This window comes from Penicillium maclennaniae, assembly GCF_028827695.1.
Source record: "Penicillium maclennaniae strain IBT 15551 chromosome Unknown utg000001l:1.0-3280838.0:1.0-3283122.0, whole genome shotgun sequence".
Lineage (NCBI taxonomy): Eukaryota > Fungi > Ascomycota > Eurotiomycetes > Eurotiales > Aspergillaceae > Penicillium > Penicillium maclennaniae.
This window is the reverse complement of record NW_026623213.1, coordinates 2,267,018-2,290,540: the sequence shown is the minus strand read 5'-3', so window position 1 is coordinate 2,290,540 and position 23,523 is coordinate 2,267,018. Positions and strand designations below refer to the sequence as shown.

The 23,523-nt window shown below is 49.9% G+C and overlaps 12 protein-coding genes across 12 annotated transcripts; 5 read left to right on the top strand and 7 right to left on the bottom strand.

Moving 5' to 3' along the window:
* Window positions 1-95: 95 nt before the first annotated feature.
* Window positions 96-686, top strand: N7477_000885 (60S ribosomal eL30 domain-containing protein; the record flags this gene model as incomplete). Its single annotated transcript, XM_056962548.1, has 4 exons — window positions 96-260; window positions 336-431; window positions 469-531; window positions 591-686. 4 exons carry the CDS (start codon window positions 96-98, stop codon window positions 684-686), a joined length of 420 nt encoding a protein of 139 aa, XP_056827551.1.
* Window positions 687-1,167: 481 nt separating this feature from the next.
* Window positions 1,168-2,126, top strand: N7477_000884 (60S ribosomal protein uL16; the record flags this gene model as incomplete). The annotated part of the gene is made up of 3 exons (XM_056962547.1): window positions 1,168-1,212; window positions 1,429-1,604; window positions 1,676-2,126. The coding sequence occupies 3 exons, from the start codon at window positions 1,168-1,170 to the stop codon at window positions 2,124-2,126; spliced, it is 672 nt and encodes a 223-aa protein (XP_056827550.1).
* Window positions 2,127-2,610: 484 nt separating this feature from the next.
* On the bottom strand, window positions 2,611-3,020 carry N7477_000883 (CFEM domain-containing protein; the record flags this gene model as incomplete). Its single annotated transcript, XM_056962546.1, has 3 exons — window positions 2,611-2,657; window positions 2,726-2,864; window positions 2,928-3,020. 3 exons carry the CDS (start codon window positions 3,018-3,020, stop codon window positions 2,611-2,613), a joined length of 279 nt encoding a protein of 92 aa, XP_056827549.1.
* Window positions 3,021-3,923: 903 nt separating this feature from the next.
* On the bottom strand, window positions 3,924-4,874 carry N7477_000882 (Dyp-type peroxidase; the record flags this gene model as incomplete). Its single annotated transcript, XM_056962545.1, has 1 exon — window positions 3,924-4,874. The coding sequence occupies one exon, from the start codon at window positions 4,872-4,874 to the stop codon at window positions 3,924-3,926; it is 951 nt and encodes a 316-aa protein (XP_056827548.1).
* Window positions 4,875-5,253: 379 nt separating this feature from the next.
* On the bottom strand, window positions 5,254-6,258 carry N7477_000881 (SDR family NAD(P)-dependent oxidoreductase; the record flags this gene model as incomplete). The annotated part of the gene is given in 4 exon segments (XM_056962544.1): window positions 5,254-5,319; window positions 5,468-5,833; window positions 5,845-6,137; window positions 6,177-6,258. 4 exon segments carry the CDS (start codon window positions 6,256-6,258, stop codon window positions 5,254-5,256), a joined length of 807 nt encoding a protein of 268 aa, XP_056827547.1.
* Window positions 6,259-7,182: 924 nt separating this feature from the next.
* On the bottom strand, window positions 7,183-7,995 carry N7477_000880 (alpha-galactosidase A precursor; the record flags this gene model as incomplete). The annotated part of the gene is made up of 1 exon (XM_056962543.1): window positions 7,183-7,995. The coding sequence occupies one exon, from the start codon at window positions 7,993-7,995 to the stop codon at window positions 7,183-7,185; it is 813 nt and encodes a 270-aa protein (XP_056827546.1).
* A 950-nt stretch (window positions 7,996-8,945) lies between these two features.
* Window positions 8,946-10,885, bottom strand: N7477_000879 (fungal specific transcription factor domain-containing protein; the record flags this gene model as incomplete). Its single annotated transcript, XM_056962542.1, has 5 exons — window positions 8,946-9,256; window positions 9,344-10,055; window positions 10,115-10,561; window positions 10,629-10,718; window positions 10,763-10,885. The coding sequence occupies 5 exons, from the start codon at window positions 10,883-10,885 to the stop codon at window positions 8,946-8,948; spliced, it is 1,683 nt and encodes a 560-aa protein (XP_056827545.1).
* A 1,098-nt stretch (window positions 10,886-11,983) lies between these two features.
* On the top strand, window positions 11,984-13,886 carry N7477_000878 (uncharacterized protein; the record flags this gene model as incomplete). The annotated part of the gene is made up of 7 exons (XM_056962541.1): window positions 11,984-12,354; window positions 12,409-12,490; window positions 12,705-12,805; window positions 12,869-13,016; window positions 13,070-13,327; window positions 13,449-13,580; window positions 13,632-13,886. 7 exons carry the CDS (start codon window positions 11,984-11,986, stop codon window positions 13,884-13,886), a joined length of 1,347 nt encoding a protein of 448 aa, XP_056827544.1.
* An 860-nt stretch (window positions 13,887-14,746) lies between these two features.
* On the top strand, window positions 14,747-14,982 carry N7477_000877 (Alkaline phosphatase-like alpha/beta/alpha; the record flags this gene model as incomplete). The annotated part of the gene is made up of 2 exons (XM_056962540.1): window positions 14,747-14,761; window positions 14,797-14,982. The coding sequence occupies 2 exons, from the start codon at window positions 14,747-14,749 to the stop codon at window positions 14,980-14,982; spliced, it is 201 nt and encodes a 66-aa protein (XP_056827543.1).
* A 129-nt stretch (window positions 14,983-15,111) lies between these two features.
* On the top strand, window positions 15,112-15,558 carry N7477_000876 (uncharacterized protein; the record flags this gene model as incomplete). The annotated part of the gene is made up of 1 exon (XM_056962539.1): window positions 15,112-15,558. One exon carries the CDS (start codon window positions 15,112-15,114, stop codon window positions 15,556-15,558), a length of 447 nt encoding a protein of 148 aa, XP_056827542.1.
* A 986-nt stretch (window positions 15,559-16,544) lies between these two features.
* On the bottom strand, window positions 16,545-18,304 carry N7477_000875 (uncharacterized protein; the record flags this gene model as incomplete). The annotated part of the gene is made up of 2 exons (XM_056962538.1): window positions 16,545-17,668; window positions 17,779-18,304. 2 exons carry the CDS (start codon window positions 18,302-18,304, stop codon window positions 16,545-16,547), a joined length of 1,650 nt encoding a protein of 549 aa, XP_056827541.1.
* A 756-nt stretch (window positions 18,305-19,060) lies between these two features.
* N7477_000874 (putative ATP-dependent RNA helicase (Hrh1)) lies at window positions 19,061-21,572 on the bottom strand (the record flags this gene model as incomplete). Its single annotated transcript, XM_056962537.1, is given in 4 exon segments — window positions 19,061-19,390; window positions 19,452-20,048; window positions 20,110-20,882; window positions 20,894-21,572. The coding sequence occupies 4 exon segments, from the start codon at window positions 21,570-21,572 to the stop codon at window positions 19,061-19,063; spliced, it is 2,379 nt and encodes a 792-aa protein (XP_056827540.1).
* Window positions 21,573-23,523: the final 1,951 nt, after the last annotated feature.

The window sequence follows — 23,523 nt, the reverse complement described above, 5'->3', positions numbered from 1 at the left end:
GATGCCTTAAGGCTGCCAACCTCAAGTTTCAGGACCAACGTCACGTGCTGTCATACATGACATAAGCAAGGATCTCCCGGGGACGGAAAAACACGATGTTCCGCCCGCACAATCACAGTTTCGCTTCATCTCGACTCTGCATCCACTCTTTAACCACGATAGCCGGAGCGCATACCTACCTTTCTACTCAAATCTTACCCGAAGTCAAGAACTTCCACGCGCAGAGATGGCCCCCCAAGTCCAAGAAGGGTTCCGACAACGTGAGTGCATCTCCGTCATCTGTCGTTTGAGACAAAATTTTGTCCCGAGCGGTCAGCTAACTTTTTGCGATCCAGCTCAACTCCAAGCTTGCCTTGGTTATCAAGTCCGGCAAGGTCACCCTGGGTGCTAAGTCTACCATGAAGACTCTGCGCTCCGGCAAGGCCAAGCTGGTCATCATTGCTGCCAACACCCCCCCCTCTCCGCAAGTCTGAGCTTGAGTACTATGCTATGCTCGCCAAGACCCCCGTCCACCACTTCTCCGGCAACAACGTGAGTCGCTCTCATGCCTCCAAACTACGGAAAAGAGCAATGGTTAACAGTGTCTACAGATCGAGCTCGGTACCGCCTGCGGTAAGCTTTTCCGTTGCGCCACCATGGCCATCCTTGATGCAGGTGACTCCGACATCCTTTCTGCCAACCAGTAAATGGATTCGGGGAAGGGGAGATAGTTGAGTAGTTGTCGGTTGGAGGATTGTACAGTGATGTCTCTATGAGAGAATTACGGTGCATATAAGATAGTGATGAGCTACGAATCTCCGCAAAAGAAAACCCAACGTCTTGACTCTCTCACATTTGATATGATATCAGTCTCAGTCTCAGTATCAGTAATCCGTAATACGGTAGCATTTGTAATCTAGCATTGTCCGAGGCATGAAGAGTCACAGTATTGAAAGTCTCCGAGTATTGTGACTGTAACGACTAACCTGAATAGGCCAAAGCGGGGCTCGGCAGAGACTCTGATTCGGGGATATCTTAGGGTTAGGGCTGTGGCCACTTTGCTGCTTGGAAATCAAAGTATCCCGTGACTGTGCCGCCCTTTTCTTTCTCTCCTTCGATCCCTCGCCCACGACCGACATCCAATACCCAGTTCGCAGGAAGTGCCGTCCGACTCAAACAGCACTCACCATGGCCCGCCGTCCCGCCCGCTGCTACCGCTACTGCAAGAACAAGGTGCGTCGCCGGATATTGGTCTCGTGGGATTTTTTGTGTGCGGGAGCTCGGTTGTGAGGGGACGCATGAAGCACTATGATCACGACTATCTGCGAACGCAACGCAGGTGGCCCGATCGCTGAATGCGCTTTTTCCCATTCGGATTTTCGAAAAAATTGAGACGGAAAATTTGCACTGAACGAAAAACATCCAAAACTAACATACATTCGCGTATAGCCCTACCCCAAGTCCCGCTTCAACCGTGGTGTCCCCAATGCCAAGATCCGTATCTTCGATCTCGGTCGTAAGAAGGCTTCCGTTGACGACTTCCCCAACTGTGTTCACCTCGTCTCCAACGAGTATGAGCAGCTGTCCTCCGAGGCCCTCGAGGCTGCCCGTATTTGTGCCAACAAGTACGTCATCCGTCCTGATCTTTTCTCTCGCTCGCTTCCCGGCCGTTTCATCTCTAACATGTCTTCTCCAGGTACCTCGTGAAGATCGCCGGTAAGGAAGGTTTCCACCTGCGTGTCCGTGTCCACCCCTTCCACGTCGTCCGTATCAACAAGATGTTGTCGTGCGCTGGTGCCGATCGTCTGCAGACCGGTATGCGTGGTGCCTTCGGTAAGCCCCAGGGTCTCGTTGCTCGTGTGAACATCGGTCAGGTCCTCCTGTCCGTCCGCACTCGTGACGCCCACCGTGCTACCGCCATCGAGGCTCTCCGCCGCTCCATGTACAAGTTCCCCGGCCGCCAAAAGATTATTGTCTCCAAGAACTGGGGCTTCACCCCCGTTCGCCGTGAGGAGTACGTCCAGATGCGCCAGGAGGGCAAGCTCAAGCAGGATGGTGCCTACGTCCAGTTCCTGCGCGGCCACGGTCTCATCTCCGAGAACATGAAGCGCTTCCCCGACGCCTACGAGAACGTTCAGGAGGCTTAGATGGTTGTGTGTTGAATCAGAATACGAATGCAAGAACGAAAAATTTTCGATGTTCTCTTAACTGTCTTCCATCAAGCTTGATATCTCGTTTGCGAAAATAAATGGAGTTCTTCCATGGGTTTTATCTATTTTTCTGATCGTAGTGGCTCGAGTAATTATTTTTCAGATGTTAATACCATGTAGATCCCTTGAGATGCAAAGCTCATGCGGGTGCAAGCTTGGACCTGCTCCACCTGCCCTCAGCATCCACTTTGCAATGCCTTTCTTGGAATAGAGCTGTCGACGAGACCCATCAAGATGCGTGATCTTTTACGGCAGCCGCTCATGGACCAGGGTCATTCTTGTCCTGCTACGAGTTAAAAGAATCAGAGCAACTGTCTTTTCTTAAAATTTCAGCTTTGAAAATAAATAGCGACATGGTGTACTCCTTGACTACAAGGAGCGAGCCCCGAAAGCGCACGGTCTCACATCTTTCAAGTGGCTCTTACTGCGGGCTTGTACCACAAACCTGCTTGTGCAGTGACGCCGCGGCTGCAGAAGAATAGATTAGCATCAAGTAGAGAAAATAACGCAGAAAAGAAAAAAGATCGAGAGCTTACTGTCAATGTCTTCCTGGGTGCAGGAATCCTTCAAACATTCGCCAACAGTATTCCTGAACGCATCACTGGTACAAGTGCAAGAGGTATTGACATAGGAGCCGCAGTCGGCCACCCAAGCGCCCATAGTGAGACACATGCGCTATCGAGAACAAGTTGGTTAGCACGAGGTGCCATGAAACAGAGATCCGTTCATCTTGCATACCAGACAACGGCTCAGGTCCACGTCAGGGAACTCAGCAGCAGCAGCAGAGACGGACAGCAGGGCTGCCAGAGGGATGAGTGTTGAGAGCTTCATATTGAAATTTGCACAAGTTAGTAGTTGTAATACAGAACTGGACAGTGTACTTTTCTAGGCGTTATTCGGGTTATTATATGGTGAGGCCCTGTCCAAGCTTACATTCCTTGCCGCGACTCCCTGGTGATCTGCGGCATGATAACATGGAATTCCAGGTATTTAGGCCCAAATAATTGGATCAAAGCGAGGGATTTCGGGCGCAACAGGTCTGTGAAATACCTTTGACTGGACTTGGCTGTAACTTCCGAGGTTCCGGAGCGCGCAATCTGCAACGCTCGAGATTTTGGGGGGTTTTTGATGCAGATCAATGCGTCGAGAATTCTGGGACTTCGCGTTTGCCATTTTTTGAAAATTGCGCAACTGTACGAGATAATTTTCCGGGAGCTTCAAGTTTATTCCAAGTGACCATACCCACATCGAAGAGCAGACGGAGCGTGGTCAATCCGTGTGTGTTGAAAGATGGGCCCATCTATGTGTTTGTACAAACGTAAACACACCCGGGCAGACATAGTCTAGCGATGGCCGAGGAAGCAATCTTAGAGGCACAAATATGCATGCGAGGGGTTTAATATCAACATTGTACTGACTCCAAGCAAGAACAGGCATTGTCGCGTCGTTGATCGTTTTCCGCTTCCTTTGCCTGACTTGAGTCAACGACCCCTTCGGCTTCGGACGGCGAACCAGAATTATTTGCTAAACCGCACAGCCAGCATCACCACACAAACACACAAGAAACTTCAGCCCAAAAATGCAAGCTTTGAAGAGCGAACGAATGGCCCACGATGGGGTGAGGCCTTGCAGCTCCAAGCAATTCTGGATTCAATGTTTGTTGCAAGGGGCCGTTCGGTGTGCAGTGCAATTTTAATGCATTCAAATCACTAAAATTCTGTGAACGCACTCTCTTCAATCACTATCTAAACTGGCCAAGAAGCTGGCCGAGGGAGCAAAGAATGTGACGCCTGTCAATGGTTTTGAGAAGTCAAGAATGCGATCATGCAACCCCGGCGGCTCTCCAACAAACATGCGCTCCAGCATCTTCTCCATCACCCAGAGACGGCGCGTGTATCCGATAAAGTAGGTACCGAATTCGCCCGAGCCTGGAGATCCGAAAGGCATATTATCACGCAGAATATCATGCTCGTTGCCTTGATCATCCTCGATCGTAGTGAGCGTCTTATGCGAGCGCTGTCCCGACTCCGCATCATCAAGCTCGACATTGTCAATCTTTGTGCGGCCGATGATCTTCTCCTGCTGTTCAGTAGAAAGATGTTTCCATCCAGGTAGATCATGCGTGTACTTTTGAACCACAATATAGCTTCCACCCTGGACAGCTGAGTCTTCCTCCGCTACAAGCACCGACGATGGAACAGCCGGCCCGACTGGGTTAGCTGTCCCGTCGACAAACCCGAGGAGGTCGCGCACGTCGAAGTAGCGGAACCCGACGGTTTCATCGACGAGCTCGACCGAGTCCCCAAGCTGATCCATCAACTGCCTTTCAAACTCGAAACAAATATCTCGACGTTCGGCGCGGATGTGGAAGAGTAGATCGCCGGATGTAGAAACCGCAGTGTGTTTGGCCCCTTTGACTTCCTTGAAGGGGTGCAGTTCCGATGGCCGTGGTTGTCCGGTAAGGTTATCCCATACATCACTGCCGATCCCCACTGTGCAGGCGAACTGAGAAGTGAGGTCTCGAATCGAGACATTCTTCGCTAGTCCATCTAGACCTGCAAGTGTCGAACGGACTGTTGGAATCGAGTCTGGCTTGTTGGTTACCTTTACGATGAGAAACGTCGCACACGAAGTCAGAGGTGCATCGACGTGCTGAGGCTTGATCGGTACACGCTGGCTGCTCATGTTGACTTTGGGCAATTGAGGATATTCCTGGTGAGGGATGCGGGGTAACAACGACGGTCGACTCTTCGCTTGAGTCGAATATGATTTTGGGGCAGCCTTGCTGAGTCTAAGCTGGCTACTCGCCGCAATTTTAATGGTAGAATTGATCCGAGCACGAAATAAGGTACTGTAGTAGGTGACTGCGGGTATTCCAACTCTGCGCATGGTTGTGCTCCGTCGAGGGTTTCTTTACGAATACATGATAGAGATACCTGAAAGACACAATGTCCCCGTTTGCTTATTTTCAAGCAAACCATGATTGGTCCCTACATCTAACATGTGGGTGGGGAATCTTCTACGAACGAAAGCCCAGTCCACGATGCATCACTCGATGATGAGGTCAGACACCCGCAAGCGGATTAGCCGCCTTCAGCAAGTGGTGGTTGTCCTTCCCTTTCAAGTAATACTATTTTGTTTTGGGTTTATCTAGTTCAGAAAAAGGATACGAGCATCCTTGAAGACTAGGGAATTGCTGGTAGCTATTCGGAAAGACTGGTATAATGTCACCCAGACGACGAGATCAACAATTGGCGCCGATTCAACGGGACACATACCCACCATCCACACTCAACAGTTCCTGTCACAAATGAACTCCGACCTCCAGAGAAGTATAAAACACCATCGGCAATCTTTTCTGGCCGCCCCATTCTCTCCATCGGTACCGCTGTACTAACACGCTCCATCATCGCCTTCAATATCTCCGGCGACTTGGTAGTGAGTGGGGTCTCAGTGTACCCAGGGCAGATCGCATTAATGCGAAGCCCTTTATCAGCGTAATCCTCCGACGCAGTGCGAGTCAGGCCAATCATTGGGTGCTTGCTTGTCTTGTACGCCGTTGACAGAGTGATACCGACCAGACCCTGACTAGAAGAAATGTTGACGATCGAACCCCGCTGCAGTGGCCTCAGAGCGAATAGGCTCTTGCGATAACATGATTCTGGCTGCAGCTCGTAGGATATAGAATGTGCCATTGAGGTTGACCGTCCAAAATGCGTTGCCAGTCGGCGGTCTCCGCGAAAGCCTCGCCGCCGATATGCTTCATTGCGATTCCGGCGGCAATAACGACATAGTCAAGGCGTCCAAATTTCTGCGCGACGTTTTCGACAACTTCAATGACTCTGTTCTCGTCGGCGACGTTGGTGGGATAGATCTCGACTCGGCAAGGCTTGGTGTAGCCCCATGCGCGTTGCAATTCTTGGATTTCGGACGTGACTTTCTCGAGAGCTGTTTGGCATATTTAAAGGAGGGCAAAACCAGAAGCACCGTCTCTGACAAGTCCCAGAGCGCATGCTCTGCCGATACCTGATGCAGCGCCCGTGATCAATGCGATGCCGGAGATATCCATTGGGTGGGTTGATCGCGGAGTTTTCAGGTGGTAAAATGTAGGAGATGAGACATGTAGAAGGAAAGATCGATGGGGAATCTACGATAAATTCGGTACCTTAAGTAGAAAATAAATCAATCATGGTGGGTTGGAAGTATACCAACCACGAGGTGGGGATTGTCGCGGAAGCCTGCCTAAATGGATCGCGGCCTGATCGATCTGCTGTACGTATTGCCATCACCACTCTTATGCGTCCACAAAGGGGGGAAAGGGTGGGGGGGGGGTTTGTTTTTTATTCATTTTGCCACAAGCTGTGGGGAAAGTGTCTGTGATAGTAGAATGAGACTGACATGAGCATAGGCTAAGACACTAGTGTACGTGGATATGGAACTGAGGACAGAAAAATAAATGGCATGAACAGACAGATCAGATAGAATGATAATGGCTCACTAACATATAGATAGATCTTCAATAGCATGAATTATCAAAAAGATCTATGACTGCGGCTGCAATGACCCCGGTCTCTTCATCATATCCATCCAAGTGACACTACTCCCGCTCGCACTTTGTTTCTCCTGCCAGATGTTCTCAACTGAATCCAACGTCTGAGCAAAGCAAAAAAGTCCACTACGATGGCCTGAGATCTGAAACCATATAGAAAATGATGCCTGCAATTCGGGGGCTTCCGCTTCGCACGCTGCGATGAAAAGCAGGCCAGATAAATCCAGCAGAGCCATGGACAACACTGGAATCGGCATCTTCACATTGAAGCAAACAATCACGCACACTAACGACCTTCTCTTGCAACAGAGAGGTATCGAGATTATAGATGCGGCGGTAAAAATAGATCGTCAGTGCATGGCGTATTGCTTCCAACATATGCTCTTGAATGTGCTCGTCGACAGAGGACTGCTGCGAAGCATCTCCTGGTGAATGTTCTTCCATTTATACAGACGAAAAGACAGACTGTCGATATTCGCCGGTGCAAGGCCGCTGAGACTTTATTGTGCGGCGGACAAGTCGACGCTGGGTAGAGTCGGCGCCACAAATGAAGATACTCTCGTGGAATATGCGCTCGAGGACATAGCAATGATGGAGAAGACGAACTTTGCGGGATTTCTTGCGCTTCAGACCTTTCATACGGATGAATTTTTCTGCTTCAAGAAAGTAACCTTCTACTTGATTGCGACAATCTCCGCATTTCTGAGCCATGTCGAAATCGATCAAAGTAGCCTTCGACTCACGGATGAGAAAGTTAAATCGATTGGTATCTCCGTGTCGAACTCCTAGGTTATGCAGCCGAGACAATGCCTCCCTGCAGACCTCAATGTCCTCAGCGCCGGCATGACGTGCACCGGTAATGCGTTCCATTAAAAGCCCGATCACTCGACCATGTTCGGTCAAGTGGCCGAGAATTTGCGGTCCTATTTTACGGCCGGATATCCATTGATATGCTGTGGTTTCATTCTCGATGTATTGAACCTCCCACGGAAAACGAGCGAACTTGGCGACAACAATGTCATCAAATAACGAAGATTTGGCTTCATAAATTACCTGTTCGTAATTTGCGCCCGATCGAAAGATCAAAGTAGTCGACATAGGTTCCATGCCAGGTGTTCCGAACGCCGGGAACGGGGCCAGACAGACACGCGCAAAGAATGGTTTGCCGTCGTTTGCGTCTTTAGCCACCAATCCATCGTTCCAGTCACCAGTGGGGAATGTCGGCAAGACCGACACCAGAAAAGGGCCAAAGCACATATCCTCAGTGCTGTAAATGCCTGGTTCGACGGTGATGTATTTTAATAGACAATCTATCTACTAGAATGCGAAAAAAGCTTTGGTCATTCTCGCCAACCCCAAGCTGTTGGTTGATTGATTGATTACCCATCTGAACTGCAGAGATCTGAGGGCTCCCAGGTCCTCCTTCGCAGCTTGGATGAGACCCTCGCATTTCCCAATGCTTTGAACGGCGACCGTAGGTTCGCGTTTTGCGTACGATTAGTCACCAACGCAATAAGAGAATTGGTTGAGAGAAGCTCACAAAGTTGCATCAGCCAAGGCAATATCGATCGCGGCCTTCTATCCTTCCAGCAGGTTGCAGAAATCGTCAATTTTATCGCCCATGCACGTCGTCGTCGCCCAGGCTCATATAATGATGCTTGCTCTGTGATGGGTGACGGTTCCAAGGTGGTCGGTTGGGGCGCATATTCAGTAACGTAGCCGATATCTTTTCGGTCCTTAAGTATAAGGATATATAATAGGTATTCCTTCAGGGGCAGGAGTTTTAAGGTCGTTAAATAATAAAAGCCCTTACACGAAACTCGTAGAAGCCAGGTCAACGACGCTAAGTTTAAATGTACTAGTCAGGGGTGTTAGACTAGATTTAAATAGCCTCAATGGAGTAGAGAGCTCATAACCTATAAAGATAGAGGATAGATAAGAAAGATAATCAATAATGGATTCTAGAGATGAATTTATTGATCTAGATATCAAAAAGGCCAGAACAAGGATGCGCTAAAGAGGAGCAATACCGCCAATTCAATGCGAACAGTTTCAGACTCAGTCTTTGTCTCATGGTGGCAGAGTTTCCAAGCTTTATCTCAGATGCCATTTTTAGATTACAACTCTTCTCGATGGTACAAGAAAAACCAATCTCACTCCATCTATTGGTAATTGACAAGTCATATACATTATATATTAAGCTTCTACTAGAAAGGGAAGAGGAATGGATCTACTCCAGATTGGCCATCGGTGAGATATTCTTCCGTCCATGGAGCAATTCCACTGTCCAATATATCTATGGCCGCCAAATTTGCCGAGTCCCATAAGCCCGAAGCAGCGAGCGGCAGCATGCCGTTTGATGACATGCATGGTGTCCTCCCCGTTGCACCATTTGGGGCAATATAGGAAAGCTCCGTCCCAGGGAGTCCATTAGGGCCTTGAAGAGAGGTGTTTCGATGTTGCTGGTCTTGATGAATCCTTCGTGGGTTACCCTCAACTGCCCGAGTAGAAGCACGTGCTGTGATTGCAGAGTTTGGGGTATTTGTTGAGGATCAATCAGAGGCAGATTTTTTAGTCTTTTCATGAAGTGCAGTTCGTGCCATACGGTGAATCGCGAGTGGGTTGAGTACATTTTCAGGGGATTCTTGAACGGGGGATCCTGGAGTTGGATTCAATTCTTCCCTTTCATGAGGAAGCCTCGCGTTCACTGCTGTTTCACAGGGCATCTCATGTTGAATGCCTGCGGCTGCCATCATCTTTATGACAGAGAGATAACAATGTTCGGCTGTGGCGACAATTGCTCTCATCTGATGTAGTGCTTCCAGATTCTTCTGCACCAAATCAATTGTCGCATCAACTTCATTCTGACTCAATCCCTGCGATGAATGCGTATGTGAATTCAGAAAGTGCAGCATGACCCTAGTGCTGTCATGAGTAATGATGCACAGCCATGTGTCTGCCAAAATTTTGATCCCATGCTTCAGAGCTTCGCAAATGATACTCGAGACTTCGCGAGCATTTCGAAAGCAGGCTCTTCGACAATTCTCAAGGAACTCTTTTTGGTCTGGAGGAAGAGTGATTATTTTTTGGATGCGAAACAATACCGGCATTCCAATGCGGTAAAGATCCACCAGTGTCTGGTAATAGGTGCACCAGAGCAGCGTCAAGGCACCAAGCTGAGATGATTCTTTATGAGCATAGATGTTACCGGGACTCCACATGAGGCTTTGTGGGAGAGTGTGTCTCCAATGATCGAATTCCATGGTCAGCTGAATGAACTCTGAATCCGATTGCCAAGGCGGTTTTGAAGTATCTAACTGCTTGACGTAACTGCTCGCGAGTCAGACGATTATCAACAGGAGCCTCGGAAAATTACACACCGTAGTACTTTCTTCCTGCTACTCACAAGGCGGATAAAATAGGCTTCTATCCCCATATTCTGAGCAGGAAAGGGCGGAATCTCGTCTTTGGATATAAAGCCGAGCACCTTCCCTTCATCGAGAGTCTCCGTTATGCAGGGAACACCCAACGAGAAGTTATGACTGTGGCAGGGAAGCTGAATTTTAAGATCCCTATCCTCTAGCAATGTAAGCTGATTGACACCACTTCCAACCCAGCTGTCCATGACATAGCAGCTCCACATTGACCTTCGTCTGGCTTCATTATCGATCGAGGATGATTCGGATTTGGCACAAAGCACATCGGCGGATTTTTCCAGGTTCAACTGCAATGCTTGTGACATTCTGGCAGTGATTCCGCTTAAAATAAAAGCACTTGCATAGCTTCCGATTCGAAGATCGTGATCGTGAAGAAGACTTGCGGCCTTCAATAGTCAACGACTTGTCAGTTTGATACTTTGTCTCATGTTCTCATTCAAAGGGATGTCGTACCATTAACTTTTCCATGGACAGATCATCCAACTCCACGAAATATGCGCGCCTTTGCAATCTTGGCCCACTGGTTCCGGCCATCAATGTCGCCTCGGAAGATAATTGAGAAGAATAGTCAAGAGCAACAAACCTACATAGCTGTCAGCGTAGCTTTTGGAATCGGACCACATGATGTACTTCGCTCCTAACGCGCATATCACATGGAGAAGTGATTCACTATTGCGATATCTCTCTAGATTTTGATCCAGCTGTTGCATGAAAGACGGTTTATGCACAAAGCCAAAACATCGCAGGGGTGGATGTGGGCAAAATACTCCTCAACCAACATCCAAAGTCTCTCTCCTCTTGGTAGCTCAAGAGCATGAAGCCATGAAACCGAGCTCGGTAGACTTCCAAGATATGGGGACAACGCGGCCTGTTGAGATTCTTCCGAAGATCTGCTGGTTGGAATGCCGAGCTTGACATCACTGGAAGGACTGGTGCGCCTTGGGGACTTTCTTCTCTCTTGCCTTTGTTCTACAATGTAAACACACTTCACACCTTTTCTGGAGCAACGAGAACAAGTTGGCCCCCCGGAACACCTCGACTTTGCAACACGGCATGGCTGGCAAGATTTGGATACTCGCTGGCGTAGAGTACCTGCCTGAGTGAATCCCGCGTTACGATCACTTGGTGTACGAGGACTTCGGCGTGTAGCTGAATCCTGTCCGGGAGGGCCTGGACAGTCTAATCTGAGACGCTCGCAATGCATGCATACTGGCCATGTTTCGTCACATTTGACTTTCCTCGCTCGGCAAAGAATACAGCCTTAATTTGATAGTCAGTTTTGGATTGCACAAATGGAAGAGCCACGCGTGTCAATCTAACCTGACCGGGACCTCTTTAGACCAGACACATGGCCTGGTCTGGACACAAGCTGACTGTCATCTCCATTCCACGACATGACGCCGGATGCCGACCAAAGTCAGAGTGGAAAGTGTGCTGCTCTCGCATAGCGGCACACGGCAGCGGTGGCCCGTGGCAGAACCAGTCTATTCTTGTCACCACGCACTGATCAGACTTCACAACTCCTGTCCGAAGGGCTCCATGCTCTCCAGATATTGCTGTTTGGGGTTTCAAGCTGCAGATGGCACTACTTCCTCATTGACGAATCATAATTTCAAAAGTCACCCCACGGCTGTCGCTACTTCCCGGATCTCGCCTACTTGAGCCGCACGATTGATTGGTGTGCATGTTCACAACCCTGAACGAGTGGAGCTGACATGAAAATCCGGGGCCCCAGATCCTGAAGATTGCGATCAGGTAGCTTACTGCCCTCTTTCTCCTGCTTTCAGAGCCTGTCAATTCGTGTCGCTATGGCAAAGCTGCCTGGTCTCAGCAATGTGTACCTCGTCAGCGAGTTGACAACCCTCGGCGGCCTGATCGAGGGCTTCGACGTGTCGAGTATGTCCGCGATCATTGGTACGGATCAATATAAAAATTACTTTAATGGGCCCGATGCTGTCCTTCAAGGTGGTATCACTGCCAGTATGGCGGGTGGCTCCCTTTTTGGATCGCTCTTCTCCTCTTGGACTAGTGACCGGTTCGGTCGTCGAGATTCGCTTTTCATAGCATGCATCATTTGGTTGATTGGATCGACTTTGATGTGCGCTGTGCAAAATGTCGCGATGCTGATTGTCTCACGAATTCTCAATGGATTCGCTGTCGGCATGTTAACCAGTCAAGGGTATGGAAGCCACGCCAACGTCGGTGGGCGATTCTAACGATACTCGTCTGCTAGGCCAATCCTCATCGCCGAGATAAGCTTGCCCCATCAACGCGGCCGCCTCCTTTCCCTGCAGCAATGGATGATTACCTGGGGTGTACGCGGACAGCTTGCTTACCCTAAGTAATTAGATCGCCACTGACGCTACGATAGATCCTGATTATGTATTTTATCAGCTATGGAGCTTCGTTCATCGGGGGTAATGCTTCGTTCCGTCTTCCCTGGGGTTTTCAGATGATCCCTGCAATCAATTTCCTGTCATATCTACCGGTCATGCCCCGCTCGCCTCGCTGGCTCGCTTCAAAGAATAGATGGAGGAGGCCATCGAAGTTCTTGCACGGCTTCACGCCCAGGGAAATCGACACGCCCCCATTGTAGTCACTCAAACCCAGGAGATCAGCGACAAAATTGGGTAAGTTCAACGCATGACCTCATCTGGACTATGCATGTGGGTGACACTGACACTGTGGTCAAGGCAGGAACGGCAATATCAAAGCCTGTCATGGCTCGAGCTTTTCAATTCTCGCAATATTGGTCGTGTCCATTGCGCTGTCTTCACGCATATTTGGGCTCAAATGACCGGAACCAACGCTATGATGTACTATATTGTCTACATTTTCCAGGTAAGTGGTTGAAGATATCAGATAAGATACCGACGCGGACTAATTCATCTCAGATGGCTGGCTTGACTGGCAACAGCACACTTATCTCCGCTTCCATCCGGTATGTCATTAATGTGGTCATGACTCTTCCTGCACTGATATTCATCGACCGCCTTCCTCGGCGCGAACTCTTTATCCTCGGAGCGCTAGGAATGGGTGTTTTCCAATTCATTCAAGCAGGTCTCATGGCTACCTACGGAAATCCTGTTCCAGGTGGTCTTGAAGGTTCTCCCACGGTGACATGGAAGGTCACCAATCCTCAAGCATCGAAGGTCCTCATTGCATGTTCTTATCTCTTCATCGCGACATATGCACCGACTTGGGGGCCGCTTGGCTGGTAAAAAGTTCTCAAGTCCTCTATCCATGTCTCAATGTTGTTGACTGTTCTTGAAGGGCCTACCCCCTGAGATCATTCCACTGTACATCCGAAGCAAGGCAGTGTCCCTGGCAACATCCTTCAACTGGAGTTGCAACTTCGCCCTGACATTCTTTACGCCTCCTGGATTCAGGGACATCCAGTGGAGAGTGAGCTCATCCTTTCAATTGTCCTCTTAGTGCAGCCCTAACATTGCGCAGATGTATTGTGTTTTTGGAACCTTATGTTTTGTTGCCGCTATCCATGTGTTCTTCCTTTTCCAGGAAACCGTTGGCAAGTCGTTGGAGGAGACTGATGAGATCTTCGATAAACAGAGTGTCTGGGCTTTCAAGGCCAGACAAGTGCCCAGTCGGCTCGCGGCTGATATCGGGTGGGTCCAGGAGGACATCAGGATCGGTAAAGTTGATGCGCACGTGCGGACATCCGAGCCTCGATGTGTCAACCGAAGCCAATGAGCATAAATTTATACATTGCATTCATACGAAACTTCTGCCGAGCCTCTCATCTTTCTTTCAATGCTTGTGTTTAATCCAGAGGCATATTTGGACGAAGACGATATTTTCACGAGGGGGACCTCTCCACTTGATTCTTCAGACCCTTCTCTCCATCTTTCTGGACGTCCCCCTATCATACTCCTATCTTTCATTATTCTTTTCGAGCATTTATCTCAATGAGTTCCAGAAGAGTCTGAGAGGAGAAGTCCTATTCCCGCAGTCAGAACAAATCGCATTGTCTTCCTTATCTGGCTGCATGAATCAGAAGATACACAAACGTCAACTTTGGAAGGATTATGACATCTGTTCTCTCCTGAAAGATTCTGCAATTTCCAAAATTACCAGAAAAAATCGGAAATGATGTGCAAACAGCTGATCAGTCTCTATCACCCACAATGGAAAAGGCGACACCCGAGGCGAGATGCGATGATATTTCCCCGCGCGCCTTCACGATAGCCGAGACCCGTGGCGGATCGAGCATAAGTATACGAAGAACTTGATTCCAAAATATTGTTAGAATCTCCACAGAAGTCTCATTTTGACGAAGAAGAACATTCTTTTGATGATCGCGGATGATCTAGGCAAACAACTGGGCTGCTACGGAAAGACCCAGATCCAAACACCTCGCCTGGATCAGCTCGCTGCTGAGGGCACCAGATTAGATCAAGATTTCTCAAGTACCGCATCTTGCAGTGGCAGTCGATCAGTCATTTATATTGGGCTTCACACTCACCATAACGGACAGTATGGTTGACACAACGGACGTCACCATTTCACCACCTATGATCGTGTTCAGACTGTATCTGCACTATTCTCTCAGCATGGCTATTACACTGGTTTGATCGGTAAGGTGCAAGTTGGTCCTTCTCAGGTCTATCCTTGGGACATGTGTGCCGAGAGCGATAGTCGCGATGTTGCTTCAGTGGTGGATCAAGCAGAGGCTTTCTTTGATAGTTCCAAGTCTACGGACCAGCCATTCTTCTTGACCATTGGATTTATCGATCTCCAACGCGACCTTACTCGTTCTGGTTTTGGAAATACTGAAAGGGACGACTAGCGTGTGAAGAAAATCGAACACAAGTCCAAAGACGTCCAGATCGAGCCCCTTGTCAACGATCTTCCTGGTGTACGATTCGAATTCTCTGAATAATACCAGTCAATTTCCCGACACGACCAGGGCATCGGAATGGTCCTAGAAGGATTGAAGAACAGCGGAATGAGTGACGAGACCCAGGTCATCTTCATGAGTGAAAACGGTCCTCCCTTCATCAACTCCAAGACAACTCTCTACGACGCAGGCGTCTGTCTTCCGCTCCTCATCAAGTGCCCGGGCACCGAGCCTGGTGTGATCAACTCAAACATAATCTCTCACGTGGATATACTGCCCACGCTCCTCGACTGGGCCAAGCACCCACGACCCGAACATCTCTCTCTCACGGGGCGCTCTCTTCTTCCCAATTTATGTGAATCAAGACAGCTAGACGCCTGGGATCGCGTATTCAGCTCACACACCTTCCACGAAATCGCCAATTACTGGCCAACACGCTTCATGCGTAATCACCGCTTCAAATATCAGTGCAATATTGCTTGGAGACTGGATTCCCCTTGGCCGCTGGCATCGCCGGCTCTCTAACGTGGGAGGAGATTCGGAATTCAGAGGCTAGCCCCAAGATGATTGATTCCCGTCCTCTACAGGATTATTTCTTCCGCCCTGCTGAAGAGTTATATGATATCCAGGCAGATCCCAATTGAGTCATAAACTTGGCTGCAGACCCCGAGTATCAGCTTGTTCTGAATGAGATGCGGACTGCTATTGAAGCGTGGGAGCGTCAGACTGAGGATCCTTGGCTGTATCGTGATGGTGTCTCTATGCTCCTGGTGAGACCCCACCTTGGGGTTGGACTGGAAGTTCCAGACCGGTTCGATTTCGATGAGAACATTCCTGAAAACAAGGCCTAGCCGATCTTTGAAGGCAATCTAGATTGGGGAGCAGCGGTTAATTAGTGATTTATCTGCGGAACTGTTCTTTTCTACGTCTAGACATCGACGTAGTTTGTTTTTATTCAGTAGAGTTGATTCTCGAAATCTTTATGAACTCAGTTGATCCTGGACTCGTGTTGTTTTTGCAAGCTGCTTGGTCATTATCTTTCCTTTCTTTTAAAAGGTACCAATTCCAGGGCCGGCAGTTCTGTGTGAGTGCTCACACATCTTTGAACTGAAGTTCCTAGCTTCTTCAAGATGATAGCAATAATGGTGTACAACTTTCTTGCTTTTCCTTATATTGAAAGCTACTAGATTTTTAACCTAGCCTCAGTGCTTAATTTTATCCATAAATTCTATCAAACGGCCGTGGCATATGACTACTGGTATATACGTAGCTTTCTTTGCCATGAATTCCCGCTTAGATGGATATAGGCAGTAGATGAGTAGAGACAAATAACAATGTGCATCCCGAGTAATATCCAAGACACCGATCAAACCGAGAGAAATGAAACATGGCCAGCCGAAAGCGCAATCCACGAACCCCGTCACCACCATCAACATGTGTAGTTTCTTTCTTCTTCATTATATATGTGCAACCCATTGACTCCAGAACGATTCGTATAGACACGTAAATAATCAGGCCTCACCCCAAGCGCCAAGCCCAGCTCCGCCACCAACGCCAATGGCACTATTGCTCCCCACACTGCCGCCGATGTCCCAGTAGTTCCTGCTGGATCCCGTCAGCGTACGACGGCTAGAGATAGCTGACAGCTTGCTTTGGCTCGCACAGCTGGAACTGGGACGGCGGAGATGGGGCCGAACTAGAGGTGACGACACGCCGACAGGACCGGAGACATGGGATGCGCGGCGAGACTGTGTTTGGGAGCGGGAGTGTGCGCGGGCGACGAGTGGGTGATGCTGACGGATGATAGCCGCTCGCCGAGAGGGATCTTGAGTATGGCGCGGTGAAGGGCTTGAGGTGAATTTGTCGTTGGACATGTACCCACGGCGACTGAAGCGCGTACGTAGGTAGCGGAAGACCATCATGACGTCTAGGCCATGTTCCCAGTATTCCTGTTCTTGTTGGACACGAGTAGACTCGGAGACTGAATCAGGGCCGGGAAACTCATTTTCTTCAATGCCCCATTGTGCTTCATGTTCGCGGTTTGGGTCACGGAGCGTGGGCATGAAGTGTGGAGATGGCATGGAGTCTGCCGTTGTATTTGCAGAGGGTTGGGCGGTAGACTCGGAGTTCTGCAAGATATTGCTCTCAGCCAGCCGATTGAGCGACATGCCTGCATACTCGCTCGAAATGTCCTTGGTCATCTGGTAATAGGTGGTGAATGCACCTGGGTGCTCGCAGAGCTGATGAACCAGAATTCCCAATTCGTGGGCAATCCGTTGAAGGACGCGAGACTGCCACAGAGGCGGCTCCCCATTTTCCGCCTCTGGTTCCCGCGCCAGCACAGATTCTATACTCAGGTCTTCGGTGTCCTTCTCGGGAGTGTCTGCTTCCAGCGGCAAAGACTCGCCGAAGATAACGGACAGCAAGTTCTCGTCGATACCGATCAGATCGCGAATGACTTTTCGCGTTATGCGTTGCCAGAACGATTTGTCAATTTCCACCTCGCTCTCCGGTGGATGTTCCTCTTCTGAAAGAGGATCTGTGACATTGACCGGGAAAGATAATCGATAGAGCGTGGAACAGTTGACTGGCTTCCACGAGTGGATCTCCTCCTTTGGGTCTCGCGTTCGATTTCCTGCATCAACGCCCGGCTTTGGTCCATTCTCCATTGCTCGATTCGCTGCCACCGATCTCTTTCGACGTTCGTCTCGCCCTCATCCACCGTATTTAAGTGTCGCTGGACACTTGAATGACGGCGATGTTGGGAGTAGCCATACGGTCGCCGTTGGGGATTGTATTGCTCATGTTGCCAGAGCTGGTCTTGAATCTGTTGACTGGAAGCTTGAAAGCTTCCTAAGCCATCATGTGCTGGCAGCATCGCCGGCGGCCCTTGGTCCAACCTAGTGGGGGACGCAGGGGAGAACGATGGGGCGCGAAACGCATGGAGACCATCGTCCAGGCTATCCAACTCGGTACCATCTTCATCATACTGATCATCCAGAGCTTCCTCGTCGTCCACTTCGCCCTCTGGTCCAGCGGCAGAGCGGGTTGCAGTGCCAAAGGAACCAAAGTCGCTCAGTCGTGAGGCTCCTGCAGTGCGGTCTGTCGAGGTCGTGTGCGTTGGGGCGGTCGGGGAGAACAGGACCCATTGTGCGGTATCTTCCTCGGGCTGCTCGGTGGGAGATCCAGGTATTTGGATCGAGGGAGGTCTTTGCGAGGCCGAGTACGAGGTTCTACGGCGAGGAGCTTGCGCTGGTGCACGAAAGGCCATAGTGGGATAGGGTGCACACGCAACCCCGATAAGCGGTTCGACACGAAGTTGGTTCTGTCCCACGAAAGGAGACCGCCGATGCGGCCAGGTATGGCGGGTCAGTTGAAGACCCGGCAGCACCTGAAAGGAATGTTTCAATAGAGTGATGATAGTAAGGGGAGAAACAATACAGATGGACTGGGCGTCTTTCAAGCTCGGGTTGATGATGCGTAGATAAGTGATAAGAAGTGGAGTTCCGGATGATGCAACTGGCGGTATCGGACCACACGACCGTGTAAACAGCCCTCGATCGGGATAAATGCGTGAACCGATAACAAACCAGGTCAAGGGAGAAATTCAATCTAATCAACACCGCAGAAATCAAGAAATCAAGAAATCAAGAAATCAAGATAATACGGAGCAAGTCGTCGTCAGGTGCGACAGGCCGATGTGACAGCTCGCGTGTGATTGCCCAACATCTCCCCTGTTTTCCCCTGTTTTCCCCTGTTTTTCTTTTACGATACTCCAAAGTCTGACGTGGAGGCTGTGGCGAAAGGGATCGACAGATTTCCGCTCCTTGCTGGCGGATGGCGGATGTAAGGATGCGGTGATCACATTTGATCACCGTGTACACCCACACCGTAGTTGATAGTGCCACGGTATCTATATCCTACTCGACGTGATACTCAGGCCTGGTTGTAGTATATCTTTCTTCGTATAATGTGATCATTCAGGGGTATATATACCAAGGTCAACAGAAAAGAAATTCGGGAGAATTTAACCGGCCAGCGCCTCACCGACCCAATCCATCTGCACCGCACTAACCCCGCGTGCATAGCTACGATTCGTGAAGACGAACTCATTGTACATGATCGCCTCCACTTTCTTGCCATAAAGCACACTCGACGGGTGGATAGCTACCGTCTGGTTGCCAACCACCGTGCGATAGCTTCCATCTGGCACCAGGCGGGCGGTATTGGTCGCAAATCCACACAGGAAGCTCTGCAGGATAAGGATCGGTGAAGGATCAGACGTATGCTCCCGTCCGTCATCTCGAGGGAGTAATTTGGCCTGGCGGCACTGATTCCGGAGTTGTTTGCGGACATCCTAAGAGTGGTGCGTTAGATCGAGCTTCACTTCTCCAGGAGGGAAAATAGAATAGACATACCATGACTGCCTGCATCGCACGATGCGAGACCAGGTGTCGCTCAGCCCATGCCTTGCGGTCGGCATTCTCGGACGCATACGCTCGTACCGTTGATAACATTGTCAGATGATCGCCCTCCCGTCGATACAGATCTCGTCGAGCCGATTCGGCCGCTTCCTTCTTTTCTTCCGACGTGGTGTTGAGGAAGATATTCTCAACGCTGAGACACGAGATGATATCGATCACATCGAGCAAAACATCATGGCCATTTTCCGAAGCCGCTAATAGGACTCGTCCAAGCGTGGGTGTGAGAGGGAGCTTGGCAATTTGCTGGCCAACAGTGCTAATCTTGCCCGAATCTTCCAACGCATCGATATTGAGAAGCTGAAGCAAGGCTTTCTCTAGGGCCTCACGCGGTGGACGCGTCAAGAATGGAAATTTGACAATATCATCCACACCACGTGCTTTCATGTTCAAAAGGGCCTGGCTCAGATCGCATCGGAGGATCTCGGGAGTATTTGTCTCGTCCAGAGCCAGGTAATCCTTCTCGGTGTATAGACGGAAACATTGTCCGGCTGCCTCACGACCTGCACGACCCTTTCGCTGGATAGCAGCGGACTTGGAAATAGGCTTGACAAGCAGGGAGTCTGAGACCGAGGCGCGTGCGGAATTGCTTGACCTTTGCCTTGCCGCAGTCCACCACATAGCGCACGCCAGTGACTGTCACGGATGTTTCAGCAATGTTAGTTGCCAGGATAATCTTGCGGGTGCGTGGTGGTGCTGGCTGGAAGACGCGCTGCTGAGCGATTTGAGGCAAAGCCGCAAACAAAGGCAGGACCAGGATCTTAGGTAACGATGGATCCATCCCAGTAGCGTACTCGTTAACCAGATTCTCCAAAGCTTCTACGGTCTCCTGACCAGTCAAGAAAACCAGGATATCACCGGGCATAGGCTCCTTGTAGTGGATTTGGAAGATGACCTTGAGAGCTGCGTCCACAAAATCGTGCACAGGCTCAGGCGAGTAAATAGTTTTGACGGGGAACTGTCGGCCTTTGATATGACAGGCCGTGATCTCCTTGACGGGCTCTGCCTTCTCCTTCTCGCTAGCATCTCCATTAGAAATGCGCTTTTGCTCTTGAACTTGCATCTTAAATCCCTCTTGGAAAAATCCCATCAGACTCTCCATATCCGCTGTAGCACTCATGACCACGACCTTGAGAGGCACACCGCCGCGACCCTCCTTGTTCCCAGAAACCAAGTTGCGCAGGAAACCAACGGTCAAATCAACGTTGATACCACGCTCATGAACCTCATCAACCACGATGGCGCTATACTTGGTCAACCAAGGATCATGCAACATTTCCTGCAACAGCATTCCCTCTGTCAAGAACTTGACACGAGTGCTAGGCGAGACAGATGTATCGAATCGAACTGAGTAGCCGACCCTGCTCGCTGGAGATGACGAGCCGAGGGTGTACCCATTTCCTCGGCGACACGTCGAGCCAGCGTGATAGCAGCGACTCGACGTGGCTGTGTAATCGCGATACATCCACCCACGGTAGCAGATTTCGTGGAACCATCCTCTTGGGTTATTTGCACGGGCATCGGTCGGCACCAGAATTCGTTCACCAGGAATTGCGGGATCTGCGTACTCTTTCCACTACCGGTCTCACCGACCAGCAGCATGACATCTTGTTCGCGAAGCTTCTGGCGGATTTCATCGGCATGGCCGAAGATTGGGAGCTTCTTTCGGAGTTCGTAAAGCGCACTGGCTTTTTCTCGGAGGGGAGCAAAGTTCGTCTTGGTGTCGGTGAAGGTCTTCGGTTTAGGCTTGGGCTTGTGTTTTGCGACTTGAGTCTTGTTCGACGGAGCTTGGATTACTTCGGCTTTGGGATCTAGTAAAGGCTTTTTTACCACCGGTTCAGCGACCAAAGCAGGCTCTTGGGTTGGCCTTGGGGCCTCAATTGGTTCGCCGTTGCGCGGATTGGGGTTGTTGGCAGCCTCATCGAGCTTGCGCTTCTTGCCGCGCCTCTTCTTCCGAACGCCGTCCTCAACGGGCGCTAGATCTGAGGTTGACTTGGGCCCCCTGGTAGATGACTCGCCGTCCGAGTCACCGAAATGAGTGTGCACCTTCTCAGGCATGTCGAATGGGCGTTAATGAAAAGGTCGTGAAGTTCACATCTCGCCGCGATCTCCGAAAATTTTCGCTTATCGGCTTATCGATAAGAAAACGCGGTGATGCACGTATCGGCGACTACAGACATTACAGGTCAGAAAAAAAAGACCGATATCCACGGCAAACCCGAAATAAAAGAAGTATCACGAACGAAATCCTTTTTCTCATGAGCGTAATACAACGGTGCTTCTGGCTGCCCCTATCTCCGTGTCTCTGCTGCTTTTAATGCGGAATTGTGGGGTTTGTACGACCTGCAAAGCGAGGAAAATACGACCTCTCTCATGCCCGAAGATCTACACCTCGTGAGGTGGCCGAGTGTCATCTAAGTAGCTCGTGTCGATCTCCGAGGCAACCTCAAGTCTCTGTGGGTTCCAGCCAGGTCCAGCCTTCCTCTCCAGTTTCATCGAACTATATAAATCTCCGGTGCAGCGGCAACGACAGATCCCACGCATTGATGATGCACACACGCGAGGCAGATGTCGAAATTTTTCCAAAAGAACGTGATTGTGGCCAATATTTCGCAGCGCTATTATCTGGCTACCAGGCAATATCGTGAAGTAAATGTGTTCGGCTCTTCTCTTGCAAATAAACCTCCACTCCACTCCTCCAAAACAATGCAAACAGGCCAGAGTCAAGCCTGACTCGCTAGACCAGTCACAAAACCCGAGGAACGGAAAAGCTCTTTCGTTAGGGATTACCTCTCATCGCCAAAATAGTGATTTGGGGGGGGGGAAGGATGCGGTCGCCAAAAGATGCGAGAAAGCCGCACCATAGCATGACCGAAGCTGGGTGCCCAATAATTCTCCAATCAAAGAGCTATCTAGAAAGCCTGCTGGCCGTAGTTCTCTTGACATCAGTGAATATTACGAGGGATCGGTGATAGTGGCTGGCCCATCGCAGCGGACCTGCCGTTGTCGGCTTCGCGACAAATGTCGCGCTCGATTAGGCAGCTCATCGTACCACGATCAGGCGCGCGCCCCTGAATCCAGGTCTTTCCGTTGCTTTAAGTATGACAAATGTGATTATGTAGGCTCCACTGAGACACGCACTCCCTGACTTGTGTAATCACGGTCTCAATCCTATTCAAGCTCTGGAACTGCTTCACGCAATGTATCCCTTGATGGGATTGAGTAAAAACAAAAGGTTAAGAACTTGGCTTGAAACGCTCTCAAGCCAAGACACTAATGGGGTTGACACTTCAACCTTATATATTGATGGAGGGTTCACCGTTCGTTGTGGGGAAAGAAACGAGTGCGGACTACAGGCGCAGAACGCGAGGCAAAGATCCAGGATGCGAACGCTTGAATCCAGTCTAGACCGCCAGCCCCAAATCATTCTTGAGTGCTCAGATCACGTACTTTTGCCGAGGTGGGAAAAATTCAGAAATAGATCTCTATCTCTCAGGTACGAGTCCAGGAACCGGGGATAGACTTCCGGGGATAGAACAGAGCCAATTTCAAATGCGACTCAATTCTTAAATCCGCCACAAGGTAACAAGCAAGATTGTTCTCTACGCTGGCATGCATTGTGCGATACTTCATTGTTCGGGCCGTCAAATATCGAAAATCGATGTATCTAATAAATCGATCGGGCCAATGAGCATTGACAGAGCGCTGGAACACGGTCGGGTACGCAAAGGCAAAAATCAATAGACTCAGCTACCGCCGACGATCACAGAACGTTCTTCGCGTTAGCCTAAGTCCTGACAGAACCTTTTCCGATGCCATTGCATCATAGCCATGAAATTGTAACCGATCCTGTGGTTTTCAGCCGCGCATCGATCGATCGCCCTCCCCCTGTTGATATGTGACCTAGCAACTTGACCTTCGCCAGGTTTCGTCTTACCTTGACAATCTCCGGTTCGCATGGATTCTGCAGCAAAAACTCGAACCACGGACATAGAAGATCAATTGATGC